The sequence below is a fragment of the Parasteatoda tepidariorum genome, chromosome 3, assembly GCF_982258835.1.
Source record: "Parasteatoda tepidariorum strain Cologne lab strain chromosome 3, Ptep-v5.0, whole genome shotgun sequence".
Classification (NCBI taxonomy): Eukaryota; Metazoa; Arthropoda; class Arachnida; order Araneae; family Theridiidae; genus Parasteatoda; species Parasteatoda tepidariorum.
In genome coordinates this window covers 100,690,464-100,714,880 of record NC_141757.1, presented here as the reverse complement: position 1 = coordinate 100,714,880, position 24,417 = coordinate 100,690,464, and the positions used below count along the sequence as shown (strand labels likewise).

The 24,417-nt window shown below is 31.4% G+C and overlaps 1 protein-coding gene across 1 annotated transcript; it reads right to left on the bottom strand.

Moving 5' to 3' along the window:
* Positions 1-10,246: 10,246 nt before the first annotated feature.
* On the bottom strand, positions 10,247-13,861 carry LOC147814114 (uncharacterized). The gene has a single exon (XM_087160209.1). It carries the CDS (start codon positions 13,859-13,861, stop codon positions 10,247-10,249), a length of 3,615 nt encoding a protein of 1,204 aa, XP_087016335.1.
* Between the last annotated feature and the right edge of the window lie 10,556 nt (positions 13,862-24,417).

The following is a 24,417-nucleotide window of genomic DNA, read 5'->3' as shown; positions in this document are numbered from 1 at the left end:
TCAAGGGTATAAATACAATCAAACAATCAGTAAATTAGTTGATTTGATAGAATGAGGTCGACAAACTTTAGAAAAAATCGAATTGAGAAATGATGGAATAATGGAACAATTTACGGAAACCGAAATGCCCACATTACCTTAGTAAATGGCTGAAAACTCTTGATTCCTATCTTTAAATTGTATTTATATAGTAAATCTGCAGATTAGACTGGTAATGTGCATGTTAGCAGCTTTCTTTGAGTAACTGTAACTTTTTTAGATGGATTTTGTTTCTTTGCCATGAAAATATGGCGAGCAGTTACAATTAGGTCACAATGGTTTCTGTTTAGTTAAGAGAATGGTCAAAGTTTAAGCTAATTAAAGCTAATTTCACTTTTTTTTACGTATTTCGTTATATTTTGATTCTTAAGAGAATTGAAAAATTTTAGCACACAGCTCTTAGCACACAAATCTTATTTATCTACAGATGCATGAAAAAAAAATTTAATAATTTTTCTTATTCTTTATTGTTTAATTTTGTAATGGTTGAAAACATTTTTAATCGTAAATTATGCATTTTATTCGATTGTTTTTACTAATTAACTCATTTTAAACAATATGTAAATATGAAGGTTCGAAATTTGAACAAAGAATTGGGTGATTAGTTTACAAGTAATAAAATTTAAAAAATATCATGTTTTCATTCGTAAGATTTGTTCAACCAATTTCGTACAATTTTTTTATTTTAGTCATTATGATTTCATAGTTTGAAATAATGCAAAAATTTGCATAGCTTGCATGGCATTAAAAATATTTTCAATAATTGTTAGATAAACTAATAAATATTATTAAATAATAATTAAAACATATTTAATTTATTTAATTATCTTTGGATGCACGAGTTTTTGATGGAATTATCTTCGGATTTTAGTGTGCAAAACGTCAATTTGAGCTGCTTCTGAAATGTAGCGAAGTACACAAAAAAGTTAAATGAACTAAATTAACATTAGTGAGGACAATTTTTCAAATTGTTTGAAATTGAATGTTCGACAATGCGTGTATGTATAACTTTGAATAACGACATGCATTCTAGACTACCCACACAAACTTTGATTGAGACATAAAAACAAAACTGAAAACAATGAACTATGGACTTCTTGCTTTAAGTAAGGCATGGAATAAGCCAAGTCAGAGTAAAATAAAAGCGTACTGTCTGAAAAATCTCGCCTACCTTTTTCTTACAACTCAATCCCCGGCACTCGAAGGACTTTAAAGATGTCACAACATAATTTTTTTTTCTTCTTTTTCTTCTTTCAAAAATAGAGAATAAATAACCATTCTTTTTTTTTCCTTCCTCAGTCCGTGTTCAGTACCGGAGAAAAAAGGATTTTCTATTTTATTCTGATATCTGTGATCTGTCGTCTTGAAACTGAATTTGAAATAGTGAGTAAGTCTGGAGGTTCTTTTTTATTATTATTCTGATTTTGTTTCCTACCACGGCTGATAACAATTCAAAGAGAGAAGAAGATAGAGGTATTTTATGTGTATTTATCTTTGTTTTTCTTTTTCTCAACATGTTTAAAAATGCTAAACAACAGCTTACTTTCGGAAAAAGGTTTTTTTGGAAAACGAAAGGCAAACAAGGAAAAGGATTTGATTTCCTTATCAGTGAAACTAAGTTCGATCCCAAACGAAAAAAACATTGCTTTTGTCACTAATTTGAAAAAGAAAGGAAGAAACGAGAATGTTTTTGAATCCCTTTAAACGAGTGTGTATTTCCTAAGAATATTCTTACTACACATTCAGCTTTGAAGAATTTGATTTCATAACGAAAATCATCCCGCAGTGGACTACTCGTTAAGACACGGTTCCCAGCGGCTCATCGAAGTAGAGCATCACTGGCTGCAGTCAGTGTGCGGGTGGGTGCCCACTTGGAACAGTCTGCGAATAGTCCGAAGTTGGGCGGTATTGGTCCTCGTTAAACTGTTCTGCCGTAAAGTGCTCGACTTTGCGCACAAGTCGTCGGGCAACCAAAGCGAAGTTGCCAACCCCTTTGCAGAAGACCAAATTTGTGATGACATCGGATCACCCTCAGTGATTTTTCCTAGATTTATGTTACATTGTTATGCCATGTTACATTTTTATTCCGTAGGTGACGAATACTTCATGAGCAGTAATAAAATTATAATATCGAGCCAAAAGCTTTCAAAATTAGTTCAATACATTCTGACTTCCAACACCTTCCCTGGTAACCGAAAATCCCGGGTCTCAACCAATAATGAAAAAACGTTTTTTGTACTCTAGAAAGGCACATTTGACAGTAATATCTTCTTCCATCTAATTTATTATATCTTAAAGTCTACTTAGTCAATGTTGTTACTACTTAGTTGGTGTTTTTTGGACATAAATGCTCTCTAAAAGCTTGTAGGATTCATGAACTCAGGAATATGGGCTGTTATTCGTGCAAAAGAAGGTACAATAAATATTTGTCTTAAGGCAGGGATGGTCAAACTACGGCCCGCTGGCCAACTGGGGCCCGCCGGAAGGTTTCATCCGGCCCGTAGATAGAATTTTAACTCGCTGATCCTTGACGAATATAAACAATATACATTATGCATCCATTTTCTTGTCTACTTTGTTTAAAGTTTTTTGCTTTATTCTTTCCATTTTAACAAAGTTTTGATGACCTTTTCACTTTCTCTATTTTTGTTCTACAAAGCATAAATTGATGGAAATAGTTAGCACAGACTGTTTCAATTGGTAAAATGTTGAAAGCAGAATTTCTTCATAGAATAACCGTAGATTGGCTCCAACGAGGGTCTGTCTTTCTAGAGGAGCAGACATAGGGAATCTACTATTAATGAACTGCACTACGCACGTGACAGAATGCGCATTTTAAGCTCCAACGAGTGGATTTTTCTGCAAGCGCGAGTTCTAACATTTATTGGGTATGGAAAAATTGCACACATATGTCATTGTAAATAATGATGAAATTATTAAATTTATAAAATGGCTAGTGCTTCCTTGACTTATTTGTATAAATTTTTAACCCCAAAAAAGCTACTAAAAAACGCAAAGTTGATTTAGAGTGACATGCGTTCAATGATGGATGGACTTCGACAGATCTTCATTGTCATATGAACAACTTGAATGTTGAGATGCAAGGGAAAAATCAATTCATCGATGTTATCTGAACCCATTTCAAATCTTTTAAACTGAAGCTTAATCTGGTTGCTGGGCAACTAGCTAAGAACGACTTGTCTTATTTCTCGATGCTAAATTCAATACCCTCAGTAAATGAGGAAAAGCTTAGGAATTATGAAGATGGTTTGAAAAAACTCCATTTTGAATTTGAAAGCAGATTTCAAGATTTCAGTGCCATTCAAACAGAATTAGATGTTTTTACCATGCCTTTCAACGTTATTGTGAAAAAGTGAGGTCGGATTTGCAGCTTGAATTAATTGAGTTGCAATCTAACAATCGTCTGAAGCAGTTGTTTTTAAATAAGCCGAAGTTTGAGTTTTACAAATCATTACCAAAAGTTATTTTCCAAAATTTAATATCATGCCCAGAAAATCAGTGCTATGCTTACTTCATCTTATATATGTGAACAAGTGTTTTCAACTATGAACCTTAGAAAAAAATCATTTTAGAAGTAGACTAATACACCACGTTCTTTATAATAAGCACATCTCACTTCAAACCTCAATATAAGGAAATGAAATTGCAATTTCATGCATCTCATTAAATATCGAAATTGAAACTTGTATATCGATTTTTTTTAATTTTAGAAGTTTTTACTTGGCCTACCAAGCCTTTTTTTCTCGATTTTTGGCCCTTGACAAAAAAAAGTTTGCCCATCCCTGTCTTAAGGTATCTAATGGGTCAGTGTGTGAATCTTTGGTATTATCCTATATTAGAGCAATTTTTCTATATTTTTCAGATTTGATGGCATTTTTATTCTTTGTGATAACATTGCGATACTTTTGATTTTTTCAAATTTGACTGATTCCTAATAATATTCATTTGCCACCTATACATAAACATAAAAATAATGAGAATAATAAAAAAAATTTTAGAACTAATCATAAATTTCAATTTTTTTTCTTCTCATATTTGGAATTTTCAGGAATTTAATGATCTAAATCATTCATTTCTTTAAAATTAATTGATCCGGTCTTTTTGCAACGCGCCAGGCTGATTAGGAAAATCTCCAGTATTTTCGGGACATTATTTGGCTTATAGTATTGAGCTTTCATATCTTTCGGCTATTTAAAAAAAATACACCATTCATTGCTCACTTAGACTGATTTATTTCAGGCAGTTTACTTTAAGCCCAGAGTAGTTAAGGGTTATTCCAAATAGTTTTATTTAAGGCTTATAGCCTAAATAAATTAAGTCATTCTTCGCACATTTCCTAATTAGCCTAAAAAATGTAGGCTGATTGTTGCAATATGGCATATTAGAAATTCTCAAAGATGTTTTCAATTAATCTTTTTCATTGCAAAACTCGAGAGAGAATTTGCCAAGATCCGGATTTTTCCATTAGCCTATTGCATATGTTTTCAATCGGTTTTTACTTTTCGGAACACGTGTTTCGGTTTGTACAAAAGGAATGGCATTATTCATTTAATATAGACATTATTTCAATTTTTGCTTAATGCAGTCATGCTTTAAACGTGACTCTCGTTTTCATTCCAACGAGACCCATTCAATCAAACAAAATAAATCGATGCCGCGGTACATATTGTTTAAAAATATTTCTCTCTTGATGAGTTGCGGGAGCAGGTGCTTTTTACAACTTCTCTCTTTCTCTCCTCCCCCGCCTAACTACGATCACGAATTTTGGAAGGTCAACAACAGTACATACTTCGATGTGTGTGCACTTAAGTTTTCACCATTTGGCATTAAGTAATATAAATCAAATTTTTCGAATACATTTTATTATAGTTTAGAAAAGTATTTCATTGAGTTGCATGAGTATTGCAAACAAATATGTCTTTTTAAAGCTGTTCTTCCTAAGCACTGTCGTCATGTAATGCCACGTCCTTTTTTTTTCATGAATAATAAATTCTTATAGCTGTTGCAATAAGCTTGGCTAATTAAGTAATCTTAATTTTTTTTTTATTTTATTTTTTTATCAGGCAGAAATTTTTAAATGTTACTAGAAGTCGTCATACAAGTATTACATAAACGTCTAAAAGGTTTATGCAATTTTTTTTTTTTTTTTTTTTTTTTTGCTGACATTGCAGCGTATAAACAAAGCTTAAGTAAGTCAATGCAATTCCTTTATTCTCACTTTTTTTAATCCAAAATTAATGTAACCAAAACAATTAGAACAAAATTTTAACAAAAGAGGAAATAAAAATTTAAAAATTATTTATGAAATAATTTTTTAACTCTAATTTTGTTTTATTTAAAGTTACAGCTTCTGCTTGAATTCAATCCTTAATTTCTTAAAATTAGTTTACTACAATAAGAGTCAAAGGAAAAAATGCCAAGAAAAAAAGCAAGAGGGTATTGAAACTTTCTTACAGAAGCACTATAACATGTTTCAAATTTACTTATTTTTGCTGACAGGAGGAGAGAGGAAATTCAAAAGTACCAAAAGCATGTTTATGCAATATTTGAACGGTCCTCAATGAGCCCTCATACATGAATAGAATAATTTATATTCTGCTCCTTAAACTTCTTGGGTTCAAAATAATATTCATGCAAAAAAAAATAATAATAATAATTTTAATCTATTGAATTTCACTCCTTCTTGTTTTAAAATAAATAAAGATATTTTGTACTGTTTTGTGGGGAAGATTTATCAGGAATAAAATGGATGGGAATAAAATGGATGGAATAGATTAAACTAATAATAATTTTAAACTATTGAATTTCACCCCTTCTTGTTTTGAAATAAATAAAGATATTTTGTACTGTGTTGCGGGCAAAATTTATCAGGAATAAAATGGATGGGGATGAAAAGTGATAACCCACAATTCTGCAGATTAGTGATAAACTGATTTATATTTGCATACAATGTATTCACTTTTACTTATTTCAAGTAGAAAACTTATTGCCGGTAATTTGTTGTTCAGAAATTTCTAAATATTTTTTGAGCAAAATAAAAGCTTTTGTTTAATTTTTCATAAGATGTGAGCAATCACTTTTCTTTCCAAAAGTCTTCAATCAATTAAAAAAAAACAATAATTTAGTTTTGAAAAAAGTGCAACTACTACTAATGTTTTTTTTCTCAATTTGTGAATGGCCCCTCCAAAAAAAAGTGTACACCTGATCCAAAAAGAATGTTAATGATTCTTATATGCTGATTACTAAGTGTCTGATATTCACGACTCATCAGTGGTTTAAAACAAACTAACATTCAAAGAGAAAAATGTTCTTTAAGACACGTGAAAATTAGACAAAAGTTTTCATTATTTATTTTTAGTCTTAAAATCGCTCTATGCATTTAAATTTTATCCTACACATTTCTTCATTGCTGTTATAGATCATTGCGGATATACATTGCGGATGATTTTTTTAAAATTGAAAATGTATCATCAAAATAATTAAAATTAGAAAAAATTATGTAAACAATACGACAATTTTTCTATAGTATAATAATTGATGAAACAAGAAATTAATATTTTCCCCTCTTATTTATTTCTCTAATTTATCATGTTTTCTTATTTCTCGTTTAATTATATAAGTGATAGTAAAAAAGTAATGTAAAAAAAATGATAGTAAAAGAAGAAAAAAAAAGGAAAATGTAGTATTAGTTTAACCACCATTACTTTGTACTTACTATTGAATTAAAAAGTACTTTATCATACTATCAGTAATTATTCTAACTTTTATTTTATTTTAATTGATAAGTCGCATTATGTCGCGGGATATTTTTACATTTTTCTACAAACTGTTTCAATGTTTTGAGTTGTGCTTAAAGATTTAGAAATAAAGCATATTTATATTTCTTTCTTATTTTTTATACTTTTTTTTAAACCTATTTACTTTTTATGCATATTGATGTGTAAACATGCTGGTAAGATCTTAGCCTTATAATGTTTGTTAAGTCCTAAAGTACATTTACTCATTGTTATAGTGTATGGGGATTCTGAATAGTATATCTTCTTACTAATATATCTAGTATATATTAATATTCAAAATAGTATATCTTCAAAAAATATAGTTATAAAGAGCTAAAAGTTTAAAAAAAGATGTAAAATTAATTCTATGTAAAAATAGTGACGAATTGTTTTCATTTGTTGATCGCATGAGCTAAGTTTCGTCAAAGAAAAATGTGCCAAAATAGCATGTAATTCGTAAAAATATATTTGCAACTATGGTTCCTTAAAAAAATTTTCGAATTTACCATTTATGACCAATTTTTTTCACTGCTCACTGCGATATTTGCAAAAGTATGATTCTCGTAAGAGTTGCAAAATTGCGATTATTCATTGTACTGACATTTAGCGCTAACTTCGCAATATTTTTTTCCTTTTATTAGAAAAACACTTATTTTTATTAAGTACTTTAAAATCAGCATATTATTTGGGGTTTGACGTTGCTCTATAGAAATAGTTTGCAAATTTTGAAAAAACACCCACGATAAATTTACTTTCCTTCTGAAACAATTTTTTTATTTAATAGGAAGCGTAAAATCTCATAATGGTAATCATCGTAATTTTAAAAATAGATTTTTTGTTCCTTACGAATAAAATAAAAGACGTTCTGAAGACAAAACTCATCTGCTAAATCTCAACTTTTCTACTCGTTATAGTATGTTGAGTACAATAAAGTAATGTTTTGCTTCAGAAGGTATTTGTGACTGACTTGCATTTACTTTTCTCATTTCCAAAGCATTTTATCCCCGTTTTTTTATATTTGCGATTATTTCTTCCACATTTGTGGGTTGCCTTCTACATATGTTTTAATCCTATTTCAGCAAAGGGAAAAAAACTTATTTTAAGAATTATAATGATGAAAACTACATGGCTAAAAAGTTAGAAACATTTTCTTGAATTTTCAGTAAATTTTAACTATTTTTCATTTTGTATTTAAAAGGTTCCATCGACGCATTTCTATTTTCTCTCAATACATATTTTCTCGAATTATTCCCGTATTTTAGTTTTCTTTTCGGTCTACTCAACATATCAGTTTCGTTTGTCAAAATGATTTTGAGTATCATAACTCTTTTTTTTTGGAAAGTTCTAAATTACTTTGTTGTAATATCTAAGAGATATTTGGCGAATAAAGTAAAGAAGAGAAAAAAAAATGACATCAGACAATAAGCCATGGAACACTTTATAAAAGGCGTCATCTTCCTGATTTCTTCAGGATTCTTCTCTCAAATGGCGCATGTTTCCTATCGCATTGAAAGGAGGCGACAGAAAGCTTTTAAGTCCTAATGGATGCATCAAAATATAACAACGGTTTTACTCAAATAAAAAAGTAAATAATACACCATCATCTCGGAAGAGTTTCTTCCTTCAAAAGAGTCCTTAACGATACATTTTTGCAGCACTAACTTCTGATTTGCTATAAATTTGTTCCATTTGTCGTAAGATATATATTTTTTTATACATTTGCATAGTTTTAATATTTTTCCCGGCTGATTCATTCAAATTTAAAAAAAAAAAAAGCATTATTAGATGGCTACGATTCAAAAACATTTTATGACGTGTTTTCATTATAGCCACTTTAGAATAATAAAATTACTGTTTTAACCTCGCGGCCAAAATAATAGTGAAAGTAACGTACTGTAAAGACATTTCTGGTAATAAAAAAAAAGAAGAAAAAGCACAATTATAATAATAAAATCAATAGATACTGTATTTAAAACATTTCTTTGGAAATTTTTTCGCTCATAAGGTAACGGTTTACCGGATATTTTGGTTGCAAAACTAAAAAGTAAATAATTCAAACATATGGTTTTTTTTTGTCATAAGGTATCATGATAAAATTACCAGATTGTACAAATTTACCAAATTTTATCAGATTTTATGAAAACGTATTTTTTTGAAAATTTTACCAAAATCATTACCAAAGTGCTTCGGTAAAAATTATCGAGCTTTCTGGTGTTCTCCTTGAACGAGAAACACGGTAAATTTTTAGATATTATGGTCGGTTGTTTAGAACATACTTTTTTCCTCAGTGCTTATTTCATGAACAAAAGAATTAGGAATCTCTTGAATTTTTGTGTTATTTCTGTTATGTTTTGAATTTTTTATAAATTAAATGCTCTTGAAATTGAATCAAAATTATACTTTATAGAGAATTAACAATAAAGAAATAAAAACAACTAGGAGGCTCCGCCCCCTGCGCGCTAACGCTCGCCAACCCCCGAGAATTGCTACGCAATCCTATGTGGTTCACGCCGTGAACCACGGCTCGCTGCGCTCGCTCGCCTATGAACACAATGTTCTAGCACAAAGACATAATATATTATCATCAAAGACATAGTATTTTATCATCAAATACATAGTATTGTACTTATGTAGAAGAATTCTACCAATGTTCTTATTGGCTTTTAATATTTTATATTAGCTATTTAGATTGTACATGGTGAAAAAATCAAAACATTAGCTAAATAAGAAACATATTAGCAAAATAAATTATCAAATATTGCTTCACTAATATTCTGCATTTTAAAGCGTGAAAATTCAATGCATAAATAAACGCGAAATATAAAAAAATTCAATGCATTCCATACAAACACTTAAACGTTTTTTAGACGTTTAGGTAGCTCCCAGTAGAAAAATATCAATTCAACAGCGGCCTTTTAAAGCATTCTCACTTCAATTAATTAATTAATTCCTAATTGAGTTTAAATTAAATATTGTCATGTTTTTAGTGCACGAATCTGAATTGAACAACCTGATAATGCTCACTCTGGTTATTGTTATCAGGTTGCTCACTACGTGCTCTTGCGCGCCGAATCCAATCAATTAAAAATGAAAACTGTTGCCACCGCGAGAAAAGAAATATCATCGGTTTTATTGATACATACATACATACATACGTACGTATTAGCGTTTTATATAATACTAGCTGTACCCGTTCACACGTTGCTGTGATTAATGATCAAATGTATACAATACATCAAAATGGAAATTAATAATAAAATTATCCCTACATATATGTCATTTGAATATAATGAAACGTAGATATACATAGTTGATGGTAGAATAAACATGTTTCTTCACTTGTGATATTAAACAATATTGCAAACGATATCATCATGAAATGAATGATATTTGATGATTGATGGTGAACTTTATCTTAGTAGTGCTTGTAAGCATACAACATTTTTTGTTTTCCCATCTGGTGCAAGAACAAATAAATTTGATGGTTTTCCAACTCGTGAACACGCAACGTACAGCTGTCCATGTGAGAAGCATGGATTTATCAAATTTAATCCACATACTTGCAATGATTGTCCCTGTGCTTTGTTAATTGTCATTGCAATGGCTAGTCGTACTGGAAACTGTAGACGTTTGAATTCAAATGGAGTATTCGTTGGTATCATGGGAATGCGTGGTATTAGTTCATGTTCTCCTTGGTGTTTTCCATTTAAAATGGTTGCCTCAATTATGTTATTCATTAATTTTTTTACTGATAGCCTAGTCCCATTGCATAGTCGCGGTGGATTTATATTTCGTAGAAGGATGATTGGGGAACCAATTTTCAAAGATAAAATATGCGGTGGCATTCCTGGTAGATCCAATGAATTTAAAAATTCTATTGGATAATTAACTGATTCATCTTGATTGACAACAGTATCTATGGATTTATATGTTGTTTCTTCATCAGGTATTTCATTTTGAATTTTGCTGTTTATTAAATTCACATCTATGTTTCTGGCTGCCAATATAGCCCGCTCACTAACCCATTGATTATTTTTATAATTCTGCGATAAATTTGGAAAAACTTTTGCAATCAATTCATCAGTGGATTTTACAATGTGACAAAAGTTTTCTGGTAATGTAATACAGTGTGTGGATTGGTCCATTTCTATTTTACCATTCCCAATATCTAACAATTGTTTTGTAAAACGTTCAGAAGATTCATCTTGTTGTAATTGAATACGCATATTGGTCTTTAAAGATATTTTCTCCACATATCGCCATAACACTGATGATTTGAGACATGCATTCAATTCATCTGCTGGTGTTGAACGGGGTATGACTGGTAGAGTTTGTCTAAAATCACCAGCTAGCAAAATGAGTGCACCACCAAAGAGCTGCTCATTTCCTCTCAAATCTTTTAATGTGCGATTGAGTGCTTCTAATGATTTCTTGTGTGCCATGGTGCATTCATCCCATATTATAAGCTGACATGATCTTAGTACTTTTCCCATCCCAGAATCTTTGCTAATATTACATGTTGGAGTTTCAATTACCTGCACATTTAATGGCAATTTCAATGCTGAATGTGCTGTTCGACCACCGTCCAAAAGAGTTGCTGCAATACCAGATGATGCAATAGCAAGTGCAATATTATTTTGCGATCTTATAGTTGCCAGAATAATTGAAATAAGAAAAGCTTTGCCAGTACCTGCAGGTGCATCTAAGAAATATAAGCCACAACTCTTGTTAGATATTGCATTTATAATTGTGTCATATGCTGTTCGTTGTTCTAATACCAATTTCGGAAGATTAATTCGAACAAATGTTTGTAATTCATTAACATCGAAGTGCGTTTCTCGTTGTATATCACGATCGAAAATGTCATTACCAGATCTATTTGGAGCAATCATTCCCAAATCTGTCAGTGATTTGTTGGCTATTGTCAAACATACATTCTCAATTAAAATCAATACTTCATTGTATATATTTGATGTAAATTGAATGTTGGGATTAGCATTTATTCTACGCATGCGATGTAAAATGTCTTCACTCATATAGTCTTTATATTTTTCCCAAAGATCCTTTGGATTAGCCGGAAAACATGTAGTTAGTATGATGGAAAATAGTGTACGTATCTGTGGTGGTTGAGCTGTATTAGAAGCATCAGCGAGTGAAATATCCCAATGAGCATCGTTTTCTAAGAGACTTAATTTCTGGCAAGCCTCACGAAATGTAGCACACACATGGCCATTGACTGTTTTTAATTCTTGGAAAGATGTTGGTCCACGAACATTGATTAATAATAATCTCAGGTAAAAGCATTCTGCGTTATTTGGATGTACAGTGTACAGACGACCCAATGCATCTGTGGAATATAAATTTAGATGACCTTGTACTGCTCTACCTTGTTTACGACGCTGAAATTTTCTTGATGATGTATTCCACGTAAAATAAGTTGGTACTTCAGAGTACAGTAGCATCCTTGCAAAGGTATCATTTCTACATAATGCGAAAAATTCAGTTAATGTTGTTGGCGGTGGTGACATTGCTCTTGCACGTACATTTTCTGATGTAAAATACACACGCTGTCCATTTTCAAGATGTACTGCTAAATGAACAACGGTTGGATATCGCTCATGAATGGAAAATGATAAAATACGCCATACAGCCTCATTGCTACTTATGTAGCGTCCCAGTTGATATTGGGTGACTTCATCGTTAGAAGCAGTTGTATTTTCCAGTGCATACACTGCCATATCGCTTCCTTTGTTCACATATTTGCAAATATATTTTATAGCTTTCACTGAATTGCAGTACTCAACATTTATGTGCGCGTTATACGTTTTTAGTAGTAATGGAGAATATGGTACTACCCAACGATTATCAACATCAATAATATTGTTGAGTACTTTTAGTTTTATGGATTTTCCACCATCTTCGGTAGATCGTCGTCGATAGAGTGGATATCCATCATTGCCTGTAATAGTTTCAGCAAGTAAGTCTCTAGGATACCGCTTTGTGCACTTTCCATCTGACATGCATGGTGAATTATTATTTAGTGAGCCACATGGACCGTGAATCATATTTTTTGAGACAATATCGTGCAAATCTTTATCAATTTCAATGTCTGGTATTTCTGCAGAGATGATTTCATCAATTCTGTTAGGTGTTATCTTTTCCATCATCCATATTAAAATATGCGCATGTGGTAAACCTCTTTTTTGCCATTCAATGGAATACATCCAACAGCGCGTCTCTCCAAATACATGGTGTTTGACAATAAAATCCATTAAAGATTTTAACTTTTGTTTAAATACACGTGCAGAAATATCATGACGATCTGATGGCGATTGTCCAGTTAATAGAAGCTCCTTTATTTCATCCCATGCTGGGTTGCATGTAAATGTGATGAAAAAATCTGGACGACCATATGCACGAACATACGTCATTGCATCTTGTGCATATTCATGCATGTGTCTTGGGCTGCCTGTATATGTGGATGGTAAAATGACTATTTTTCCAATTTCACTGAGATTGCCATCATTTACAACTGCATCACGTAAATGGATGTACTCTTCAGAACGCAATTTAACTTGATTTAGTCGTATATAGAGGAGTCTTTCACTTTCTATTTTTGCATACATGTCAACAATGTATTGATGAAATAATTGTCTGCATTTCAGTACATGATTATCAGCATTCTCACGAATCATTATTCGATATGCATAATAATGCATAGCACTGACCTTTTTGTTAATGTCCACATTAGTTGTAGGATTTCTCATATTAATATTAAAATGATACCCATCCTCTCCTTGCCAAAATAGAATGGGATATTGTAATGCATCATATGAACGATGCGTTTCTGATACTTTCTGGACGTCACCATTTCTACGATGAAGAATTATGTCGCGAGAAGTAAATTCTTCACCAACTATGACAATTGCCACTTCATCGATCGTTGGCGCGTTGAATTGTCTTCGATGTCGACCAATAGGTGTTTTATCTGCCTTTATTATTACTTTGTACTCGTCAGATGGCATTTGTTCAATGGCGGTTTTAAATAATTTAATTAATTCATTATGTTGTTCAAACAAATTTTGTAATTCAGCGACAATCTCTCGTTTAGTACTCATATTCAGTTGACACCGTCTGTTTATTTGTTCGTCAGTATTTCCCATAAAATATATCTGAAGATATTTGTGATCAGCATTTGCCAAAGGTAGTAGTGATCCAGCATGGTGATAAATTTGCCATTGTACTTTAAATGTTGGCATATAATTTGCGGTAACGATATTTGTTGCTCCGAACGATGTCATTTGGAAGCATGAATTGTACTTGCGTATATTTTTCAAAAAATTTTTTGATTGACTTGTTTCACCTGATACTAAAGTCAATAATGGTTCAGGTGGTGAACGCAAGTCTGGTAACTTTACTTTTCCACCTGCACAGCACATACCTGGTGCTTCATTTTTAAATTTTTGAGCACTACAATACGTACGCTTTTTATCCATTTTTCCAATAATTACACTTAGGGGAAGACTGTAATTGTAAAGGGGATTGTAATTGAAACCACATAAATTCAAATCAGTATGTATCGTTCGTCTTGTCTGCGTTCCGCGAATTCGATTCCTTTGCTGCCTTGCTTGCCTCTGTTCACTCGTTTCTAATGTTCGAGCAAGAGCAGTGTGATCTCGATCTCTTTCTTGCCTATCTTGTCTCTGCTCACTTGTCTCTAATGTTCGAGCAAGAGCAGTGTGATCTCGAACTCTTTCTTGCCTATCTTGTCTCTGCTCACTTGTTTCTAATGTTCGAGCAAGAGCAGTGTGATCTCGATCTCTTTCTTGCCTAGCTTGTCTCTGCTCACTTGTTTCTGAAGCTCGTTTTTCTCTTCTCCTTTTCGCTTGATTTGTAGATCGACCAACGGCACTTCGCTTTGGTGGCATAATTGAGGGGTTAAATAAAACGTATTTTCAAAAAATATTAAAATTTTTCTCGTATTAATAATTGCAAAAGCTCTTTGACATCTTAAAAAACAACTTACAAACGTATTACATCCTATAAAAAATAATAGAAGTTGCCATCTTCAGTCATTGTAAAGTAGGAATAATACACAATATGATATCACGTGAATAATACAAACTATAACAATAATACAAATAATCTCAGATACAGGAATCTAGGCCGACTCATGATCTATTTTTTCTCCAAAGAGCTAGCATAAGCACAATACTAACATAACGTTAACTTGAAAACTTTTTTGCTCCAATATTGCTTGATAGGTCAGCTCTGATAGTATAGGAGCCTTAGAATCTAGCAAATATTACATTACGTCATACTGCTAAGCTGAATTTCAAACATCATTACTAATTAAATGTTATTTTGATATTTTTTGGATGAAATATGCTTTCACCTTTATTTTTATTAAGCCGTTTTCACAATACTAAATCCGAGATACGACTAATAATTACGAAACCTATTCTCGTTGATTTTACGTGCTTGTGCTCACCTGACATTAAGAAACTTGCGCGAATTATAATTAAATATTAAAGTATATGTAATTTACTTTTCTAAAAGAATAGAGCTATAAGATAGAAAATATCACTGTTGTTATCTTCAAGATGTTTGAAAACTGAATCGTTTAAAGCAAAATTTAAAACAATGGCTAACTTTTAACCAATCAGAGAATTCCATTTCGACTTTCGCTGATATCGCTGGAACGGTTTGTCGCAGAATGCTCTAATATCGACAGAAACCTTCCTCGTGCTTTGAACTATCTGTATGCCAAGTTTCATAGCTTTCTGTCGGATGGTTTAGGAGTCTATAGAGGACAGACAAACAGACAGACACACATTCACTTTTATATATATATATAGATACTGTAGTAATAACAACCAATGGTTTCTTTATCTATTAAAATTTTTTTTTTAATAAATATTAGTCAACCCGTTCTGGACAGTGAGTGATCACATTTCTCTCAGCAAATCATTATTTTCAAAATATTTTATTGTTTTTATTTTGTCTGACTCATTCAGATTCGAAAAACAATATTAGATCGCTACAATTCGAAATTTCTTATGACATTACTTTTCATTTTATGTTTTTTAGAATAGTAACATTTTAATCTAGCCTAATTTCAAGAAATAAAAAAATTAACGAATTTTTTAAATCGTTTTATATACATAGTTTATGTTTTGCATTGCTTATAAGCTTAAAGATTTTGAAATTGGGTGTAATTACTAACTCAAACTTGATACATGATAAATAATTTTAAAAAATAAATAAATAAAAGTGGAAGAAAACAGCAATCACAACGAGACAGTGTCTTTATTTAGCTTTTAAAAAAAAATTTCATAGTTAAATCACTCGCGTGAAGTCATAATTATTTTAGATTTCGAAATAATATATGAGGCACCGCTATTGACCATAGTTGAGCATTTACTCTACATGTTAAGCGTTATAACAGCAATGAATTATCTACCGGAGATGATATATGCTAGTTACGTATAATTCCGAAATTTTTTTATTAAATATGAATAACGCACACGATGCAAAAATTATTACATAATGTTATTTGAGAGCATTTCATAATTCATTTAGTTGCCCAATGACTTACCAACAAGTAATTTTCTTGTCGGAGAAACAAATGGATTTAGGGGTAGCTATGCATCTTCCTGACATTCTAATTGTTATTTTGATATTTACTTTTTCTCTAGTTCATAAATACAATGCTTCGTAGCTTATATTTAAAGTTGTTTTGGCCTGCGAACTTTAACCTAGATACGCTTGTTTAATGCAGTATCACCAAAATGAAGATAATTCGCTCATAATTAACTTATGAAAGATAGAAAACATCGTGATGTTGCCGTTGAAAGTGTATGTAGAGGATTTCATTTCGCGGATTTTTTTTCGATTTTAAAATCATTTAGGTCTCTTTGTCCTTTTTAAGACACGGTATAAGCTTTATGTTTTATACAATTCGCTCTGTATTATCATTATCACAGTAAAATGAATGATCCTTTGCTGTCAAAACATTTAGCATTCTCGTTTGGGATCTTAATTTATTTGAAAAGTCATTCTAACGCTGCATTGTCTGGGCTCATAAAAATTTGCGAAAATTGTAAATCATTCATTGATTTTAAAAAAATGATTTTTGGTGGAAAAATTTCGCTAAACTGGCGAACTTTTTTCAAAAGTGTAATAACTTTTTAAATGTTTAAGCTTTCCGTCAGTTTCAAAGTTCAGATAATTCTTTCCAACAACATAGTTTAAAATAGCTTTGCTTCGAATTCATGGCACTTAAGCAGTGGCAGTTTTATGCTCTTAGGAAAAATTAAGAGCTTCGAAAAATATCTTTATTTCATGATATTCTTTTCAATAAAATCTGTCCAAATGGCTGTTTTCGGAGAATTTTAATAATGCTTAAATTATTAAAATTTTTTGTACATTTTAAAGTCCAGTCAATTTATTTCGGTAACGATAGTTTTAATCATTTCCCCGAAATTTCTTTTAACACCCTAACATAAGACGACATTAACCTTCATAATTAAATAAATAAGAAAGAGATATCAGGAAATTAAACTTACTATTGATAAAACTGATTGAAAACTATTCTATTTACAGTGCCCTTATTAAGTCTTGCGTGCATATAAATTGTAACATTCTTCATATCAAATTTTACGCGAGCATTCATAACAGTGCCCGTGACAAGTTTTATGTATAGTTAAATCATAACACTGCCTGCATAAAATTTTACTTGCAACTAGATTATAATATTACCTGTATCAAATTTTACGTGCAGATGAGTCGTAACATCGCCCGTATAAAGTTTTGCACGCAGATAAATCGTAATATTTCTCGAATCAAGTTTTACATCAGATAAGCCGTTACATTGCCCGTATCAAATTTTACGTGCAGATAAACCGCAACATTGCCAGTAACCAATTTTACGTACCGATAAGTCTTAAGATTACCTTTATCAAGCTTTACATCTACATAAATCGTAATATTTTCCGCATCAAGTTTTACATCAGATAAGCCGTTACATTGCCCGAATCAAATTTTACGTACAGATAAATCGTAACATTGCCAGTATCCAATTTTACGTACCGATAAGTCTTAAGATTGCCTTTATCAAGCTTTACATCTACATAAATCGTAATATTTCCAGCATCAAGTTTTACATCAGATAAGCCGTTAGTTACATTGCCCGTATCAAATTTTACGTACAGATGAACCGTAACATTGCCAGTATCCAATTTTACGTACCGATAAGTCTTAAGATTGCCTCTATCAAGCTTTAGATACAGTGCCCTTAGCTTTAGATACATTGCGGGAATATAAATCGTAATATTTCCCGCATCAAGTTTTACATCAGATAAGCCGTTACATTGCCCGTATCAAATGTTACGTACAGATAAACCGTGACATTGCCAGCATCCAATTTTACGTGCCGATAAGTCTTAAGATTGCCTCTATCGAACTTTACATCTACATAAATCATAATATTTCCCGCATGAAGTTTTACATCAGATAAGCTGTTACCTTGCCCGAATCAAATTTTACATCCAGTTAAACCGTTACATTGCCCGTATCAAATTTTAAACGCAGGTGAATCGGAACATTGCCTGTTTCAAATTTTCCGTGTAGATAATTCAGATAAATCGCAGCATTTCCGTATCCTTGATACGATACAATGTTACGTTAAACTGTCACATCACCTAAATTAAGTTTTACTTGTAGACAAACCGTTACATTGCCCGTATCAAATTTTACATGCAGATGAATCGTAGCATTGCGTGTGTGAAATATTTCGTGCAGATACATCGTAACATTTCCCGTATCAAATTTTACATCCACATAAATCGTAATATTTCCCATATCAAATTTTATGTTAGATAAAGTGTTACATTAACATTACCTGAATCAAGTTTTCCGCGCAGATAAACCGTTACATTGCCCGTGTCTACATGCAGATAAATTCTAACATTTTATTTCCGGAAGAGTTCTCAATTAGTGCGACTGACAAACTCGAATGACTTATCTAGACAGTCCGTAAATGTGGTCTAAGATTCGTGACTTCCAATTAATAACCTTAACATTTTCAATTGTTCGCAAAATAAAATCAAATATGAAAGATGCTGCCGACTATTTATTTTTCCAAGTGTTTGACATCTCTCGTGCATTCCAACTGCGAACATAAATCGGGCAACTGTGATATATAAAGAGGCAATTCAAAGGCTAAAAGTGATCTTTTTACAACAAAACAAAAATGAAATACGAGTTCTTCGCCTCAAAGAAACCACTTATAGTGCAGTGGGTGGTCTTTCTTCGATTCTCCCCCCTTTTCCCCATCAGAAGGCCCCTTTTGTTAAAACAATCTTCCTCACCATCATTCCCCTTGAAAAGCTCATCCCCACACACTTGTTGAATTAAGCTTTCATTTGAACTTAAGGGTGTTCGAATGAAAATAATATGGGGACAATCAAATGCGATATTTGAGTTTTTTTGTTTTGTTATAAAGGAATTGGCATTGTGGTTATAGTGTCTCATGATAAATCAAATAATTACTAATTAAATTGCAATCGCATTTTGAATTAAGATGCTCACTATTTTTTTTTATCATTTTGAGGTAGCACTGAGCTTAACTTTGGAGAAAGCGTAAATCTTTAATTATATTTCATTTATTTTATTTTGTTAATTTATTCGTATATGTTCGTTGCAAATTTTCAAAGTAGAGTTTTAATCAATATTTTTTTAAATACATTTCTATAGCCAATTACTCCAAGCAATGATGCATTTATATTATTATATTAAATAATAAAAATAATTTAAAAAAATAGCCACATATATATAAAATATTAATAATAATAACTAATTTTATCTTGTATTATAAGGAATTAATTTCATCCTTTATCTTTGGTACTATTCCTTTCAAGTTTTGCATAACTCTTTGTTTAATTGCATGCTCTGTAAATGGAGTAATTTTTCTTTATCAGCGTAATTTCATCAGTAATTAAAGAACTGAATCAGAGTCATTAATGTTATCAAAGTGTTATCAAAATAACACTTCGAATTAAAAGAAAAAAGAGATATAAATTTTTATGGTAATAAAGAGTGCAAATAAGTCAGTCAATAATTACTAAATTTACAGTAGAAGGAGTATATTAGTGCAGAATCAAAATCTCCTAGAAAAGAGAAAGCCTCGGCACAGGTTACCATAACCAAGAAATTTGACCCTTTAGTTGTCCGAACGTCAAGACATGTTTCGTATTTTCTACCACTGCACAGGTTAATAACCCGAATTGAGTGATATTTTTCTTATTTTCACCCACTGCGCAGTTTATGTTCGTTATATCGGACCGTGCTGAGGCATTCTTTCTTCTAGAAAGTGTTGGCAGAAGTCGAAATTTTCATAGCCGGGATTCATACGTGGGGAACTTTTTTAACAAGCTAACACAATAATCCCGATGTAGACAATTGTAGACAATTCTAAAAATCAGATGAAATATATATGAATGCCGGCGGTCACTTCATAGTGAATGTGAGAGAAGCTAGCATGCTCTTTTATTGACATTAATCTTGACTGCTTAACCCGTTTACTTTGAAAGCTGAATAGTAATGTGAAGACTGTATTTGACAATAATATTTTCCTTAAGAGCTTTCTGATATTATTTATTTTTTTGCTACAGTTTTCCACGGTTTTTAGGCATATATAAAATAAATATGCCCCTGGATTATCATTTATGTTTGTTCTAAGGAATAGGAGTATAACTCCTTTTTCGTTCTATAAACATGAACAGTGACTGGTTGAGCTGATATAAGAAACGAAAAATTATACTATCTGCAACAGACGTCATGTAACTTACGTGATTTAAAGCGATTTGAAGAATTTAAGTATGTAGTACTGCATAAACTTTATTTTGTTTAAATTGATCTTTATGCACAAAACGTTTAAAAGACAATAAAAAATATCTACGTTACAATTCCACTCCATATTTTCCATTCTTTTTTAGATAGATTCGAAGAATTGCTATATATAGCGTGTACCAGAACAAAAATATATCGCAATATTTCTTTCTGAAAATCCCATAAAATCATTCAAGCTTAACTTTTTATTTACTATCGCAAAGATTCGATTTACTTTAAAGCCCATTTTAAGTAAGAGAAAAGTAAAATCTGGAGAAGCTGGTAGAAAATCCTCAAGTATTGAATCCAATCCACTCTATATTTCATCCGTATATCTTTAATTTAATGTTGATCCAATCCACTGCACAATGAAAACGTAGAATTGCTTTTCTATGTTAGTTTCGATTTTCTTCGCCTCATTCTGCTTCACTTCTTAAATAAGCCTTTCATAAAAGGATTTGCCAGATACTTAAAGGAAAGAAATTCCTTCTAATGTTCTAGAAACGTCTTTGAGGTAAACGGCGAGTGAGGAGAGATTAAAGATTCGCGAAAAAGTCTTCTGACAGTGATGGAAGAAAATGTGATAAACTTCTCCTGAGAAATTGATATTGAGAAATTCCATAAAGACAATTGAATTAGACCGATGGACTGACTTCAAATATGGACAAAAATAAAATGTATTCTTTTAAATTCCCAAATTCATTTTGGAAAATTTCAAAGCGAAGAAAATAGCGCGTGATATTTACAACTAGTAAGGCACTGTTTAATATAATCCCTCCTAGCTTAGCAGGAGGATAAAAAATGAGACCCCAAAGAAATTTTCACGAAAAGAAAAATCATATTAATAAAAGCATTTAAAAGAAATCGGTATCTTAAAAAAAAAAAAAAAAGTTTTTAGTGCCTCAAAAGCAATGTTTCCAGATAAAAAAAAAATCAAAATATGATCTTAGTGAAAAAAAAAATTCTGTTGAAGAATTCCATAGAGACTTAATTAAAGTGCTGCTGATATAGATATGTACGGAAAAAAATTATTCCTAAATTCATTTTAGAAAAATTTCAAAGAGAGGGAAATTGTCTATGATATTTCTGAGTATTAAAGCACCGTCCAAGTTTATCTTGGCAAACTAACAACTGGTGGGGGAAAAAAACCAGAAAAGAAAATATGAAAGAAAAAAAAAGATTTATCGAAATAAAGAACTTGGAAAAAATTCAGGATTTTTTCCATCCCCGAATTTTTAAAATAATTAAAATGAAAAAGTTACATTTTAAAATTCGTATCTAATCTGATTCAAATGCAATGGTTTTAGAAGGCATGGCAATGGTTTTAGAAGACATGAAGACTAATCTAAATAAATATTGGTTAACTTGGTGCTATGTATGAATAAAGTAAAAAAACGTGGATTAAGTACAAATAAAGGAACAGAAATGGGTATACTGTAGCATATTTAAAAGAACCTTTTTTAATGTTTTAGCAAATAAGAAAAGTTTAAAACAGAAAAATGTTCTTGTTTACAGAACAGTATGACCATTTGTGTAAACAAGAACATTTTTCTGTTTTAAATTTTTTTTTAATTTGCTAAAACATTAAAAAAGGTTCTTTTAAATATGCTACAGTATACCCATTTCTGTTCCTTTATTTATGCTTCTATCACGTTGCTTTACTTTATTTGCAGATTAAGTTGAGAAATTTCATAAACACAATTCATTTAAATTGCTACTACTGCCTCTAATAAATGGAGATGTGTACAGAATTAAACCTTATCTGACTGAATATATAGAAAGTAAAGACTGTGTTTTATTGCTTCTGATGTGTCTGAGAGACTAATTGTGCTTAATTTTTTTTTCCTTTTTACAATATATTTGAAATGTACGAAATTAGCGCATGATTTATCTAATGTTAAAGCACCGTTTTAACACCTTTTGATTTAAGACTTACGCTTGTCATTTTCTAACCAATTTTCTAGTCTAGACCGTAGACTATACTAAAGCGCGTAGCACCATTTAGAAAAATGATACGTGTATATATAAATTATTAATGTCTTTGAAATGTAGGTACGGCGATACTGTTTTGAGAAATCATATTCTAATCTAAACTATTTGTTATAACGTAAAATTTCAGACAAGTTTTTACTTATTTATTTATTTATTTTATTGGAATTATTGTAAATGCAGAACGAATTGTGGCTGTACCTAAGATTGTCCCTTTATGTTGTATTTTGAAGACTGTTCTTCTCATTGAAATGAAAATATTTGCTATTTGCTTTTCTTATAAATGCTGTAGATTTGTAACATTTATTCAAGACTGTTATTTTCAATTTTGTCCAGCATTTAGATTCCTATAAGCTTATTTTGAAAGTGGCACAAATTAACAGTGCGAAGAAAAACCACAATTTCGTAAAAATAAACAGCTTTTGTAATATATATATATATATATATATATAACATAAAAAGCTTCTATTAATCTTTTTATGTTAGTTTCTTTGCTATAAAACAACTCCTACTTTATTACTAATTAATTATTCTATTCGAAATACTTTCTCACACTTTTAAAAGCCACATCCTGTTCTTAAATCTATTTTTGGCTCAACTATGCATTTAATTAAGAGCAGGACATATTTCCCTTTGCTCTGTGTGGGAAACGCTTCATCTCTTTCATAAACCAATAGTAATCCTTGGGAGTTCCCTTTTCCCCTCAAATATAACAAAATAAGGGGAAATTCCTTTGCTACTTTCCCTAGGATAAAAACTTAAGCACACAGTTTTTGAGTGCGATTTTGAGCTCCGCCTTTGCTAGAAAAAGTCTTAAATATACTATGTGAAGCTAATAAAATATTTTTTGCCTTCCAACTGCTATCTGCGTGGCCTAACAACACTCACCATGACTGCTACCCTTTCAAGCCTTGCAGGATGTTTTGCAGTTGGTTTGGCACTTTTTTTTCACTGGTTCCATTTTAAAAATGCTTTTTTTAAATAAGTAAGTAAAAAAAAAAAAAAGAAATAGATATAAATATAAAAGGAAAGAAGAAAACAATCGAATGAAGTTTTGGGAGATGCCGGCGTTGCTCGTGAAACAGACATTATCCTGATTAAAAGAATATGATGCCATAAAATTAAAAGAAGAGAATTTCGGGACTTTCCTTCATAATGGGTCCAGACGTTGCCTCTACCGTTGTACCGGAATCGCCGTTAGAGAATTGATGTCATCGCTGTTTTGTTTCATTTTCGTCTACCGTGTGTTACCATTAACAAATAGCCTCTTGCGGATTTACAGCAGGTGCTTGCTGTGTTGCCCTACTTGCTTGCTGCTTGTCGGTCTCATTGAGGGTTGATAAAGGTTCAGCATATGATCGGATTGATTTCGTTTTTCGGCGATTTTCTCGAGTGTTCTTCTGTGTTTCCTTGAACGGAAGATGACCAAAAATGTGATCTCAAGTGGTGGATATGATTCCGCTCGCGTGTGCGCGTGATTCATCAAATATTAGAAGTGATTTATTGGTGATTAAATACAGATGTGATTGGTATTTACTCAAAATTTTCTATACTAGTTTAAGTTTTTAAACGTGAATACTTTTGAATCATTTACGCTCATATCTTGAAATAGGAACATATAATTTTATGTTTATTGTTCCAAATATTTTTTCCAGTAATTTTAGATTTATCTATTGATATTTATATTTTGATAATAGTTCCA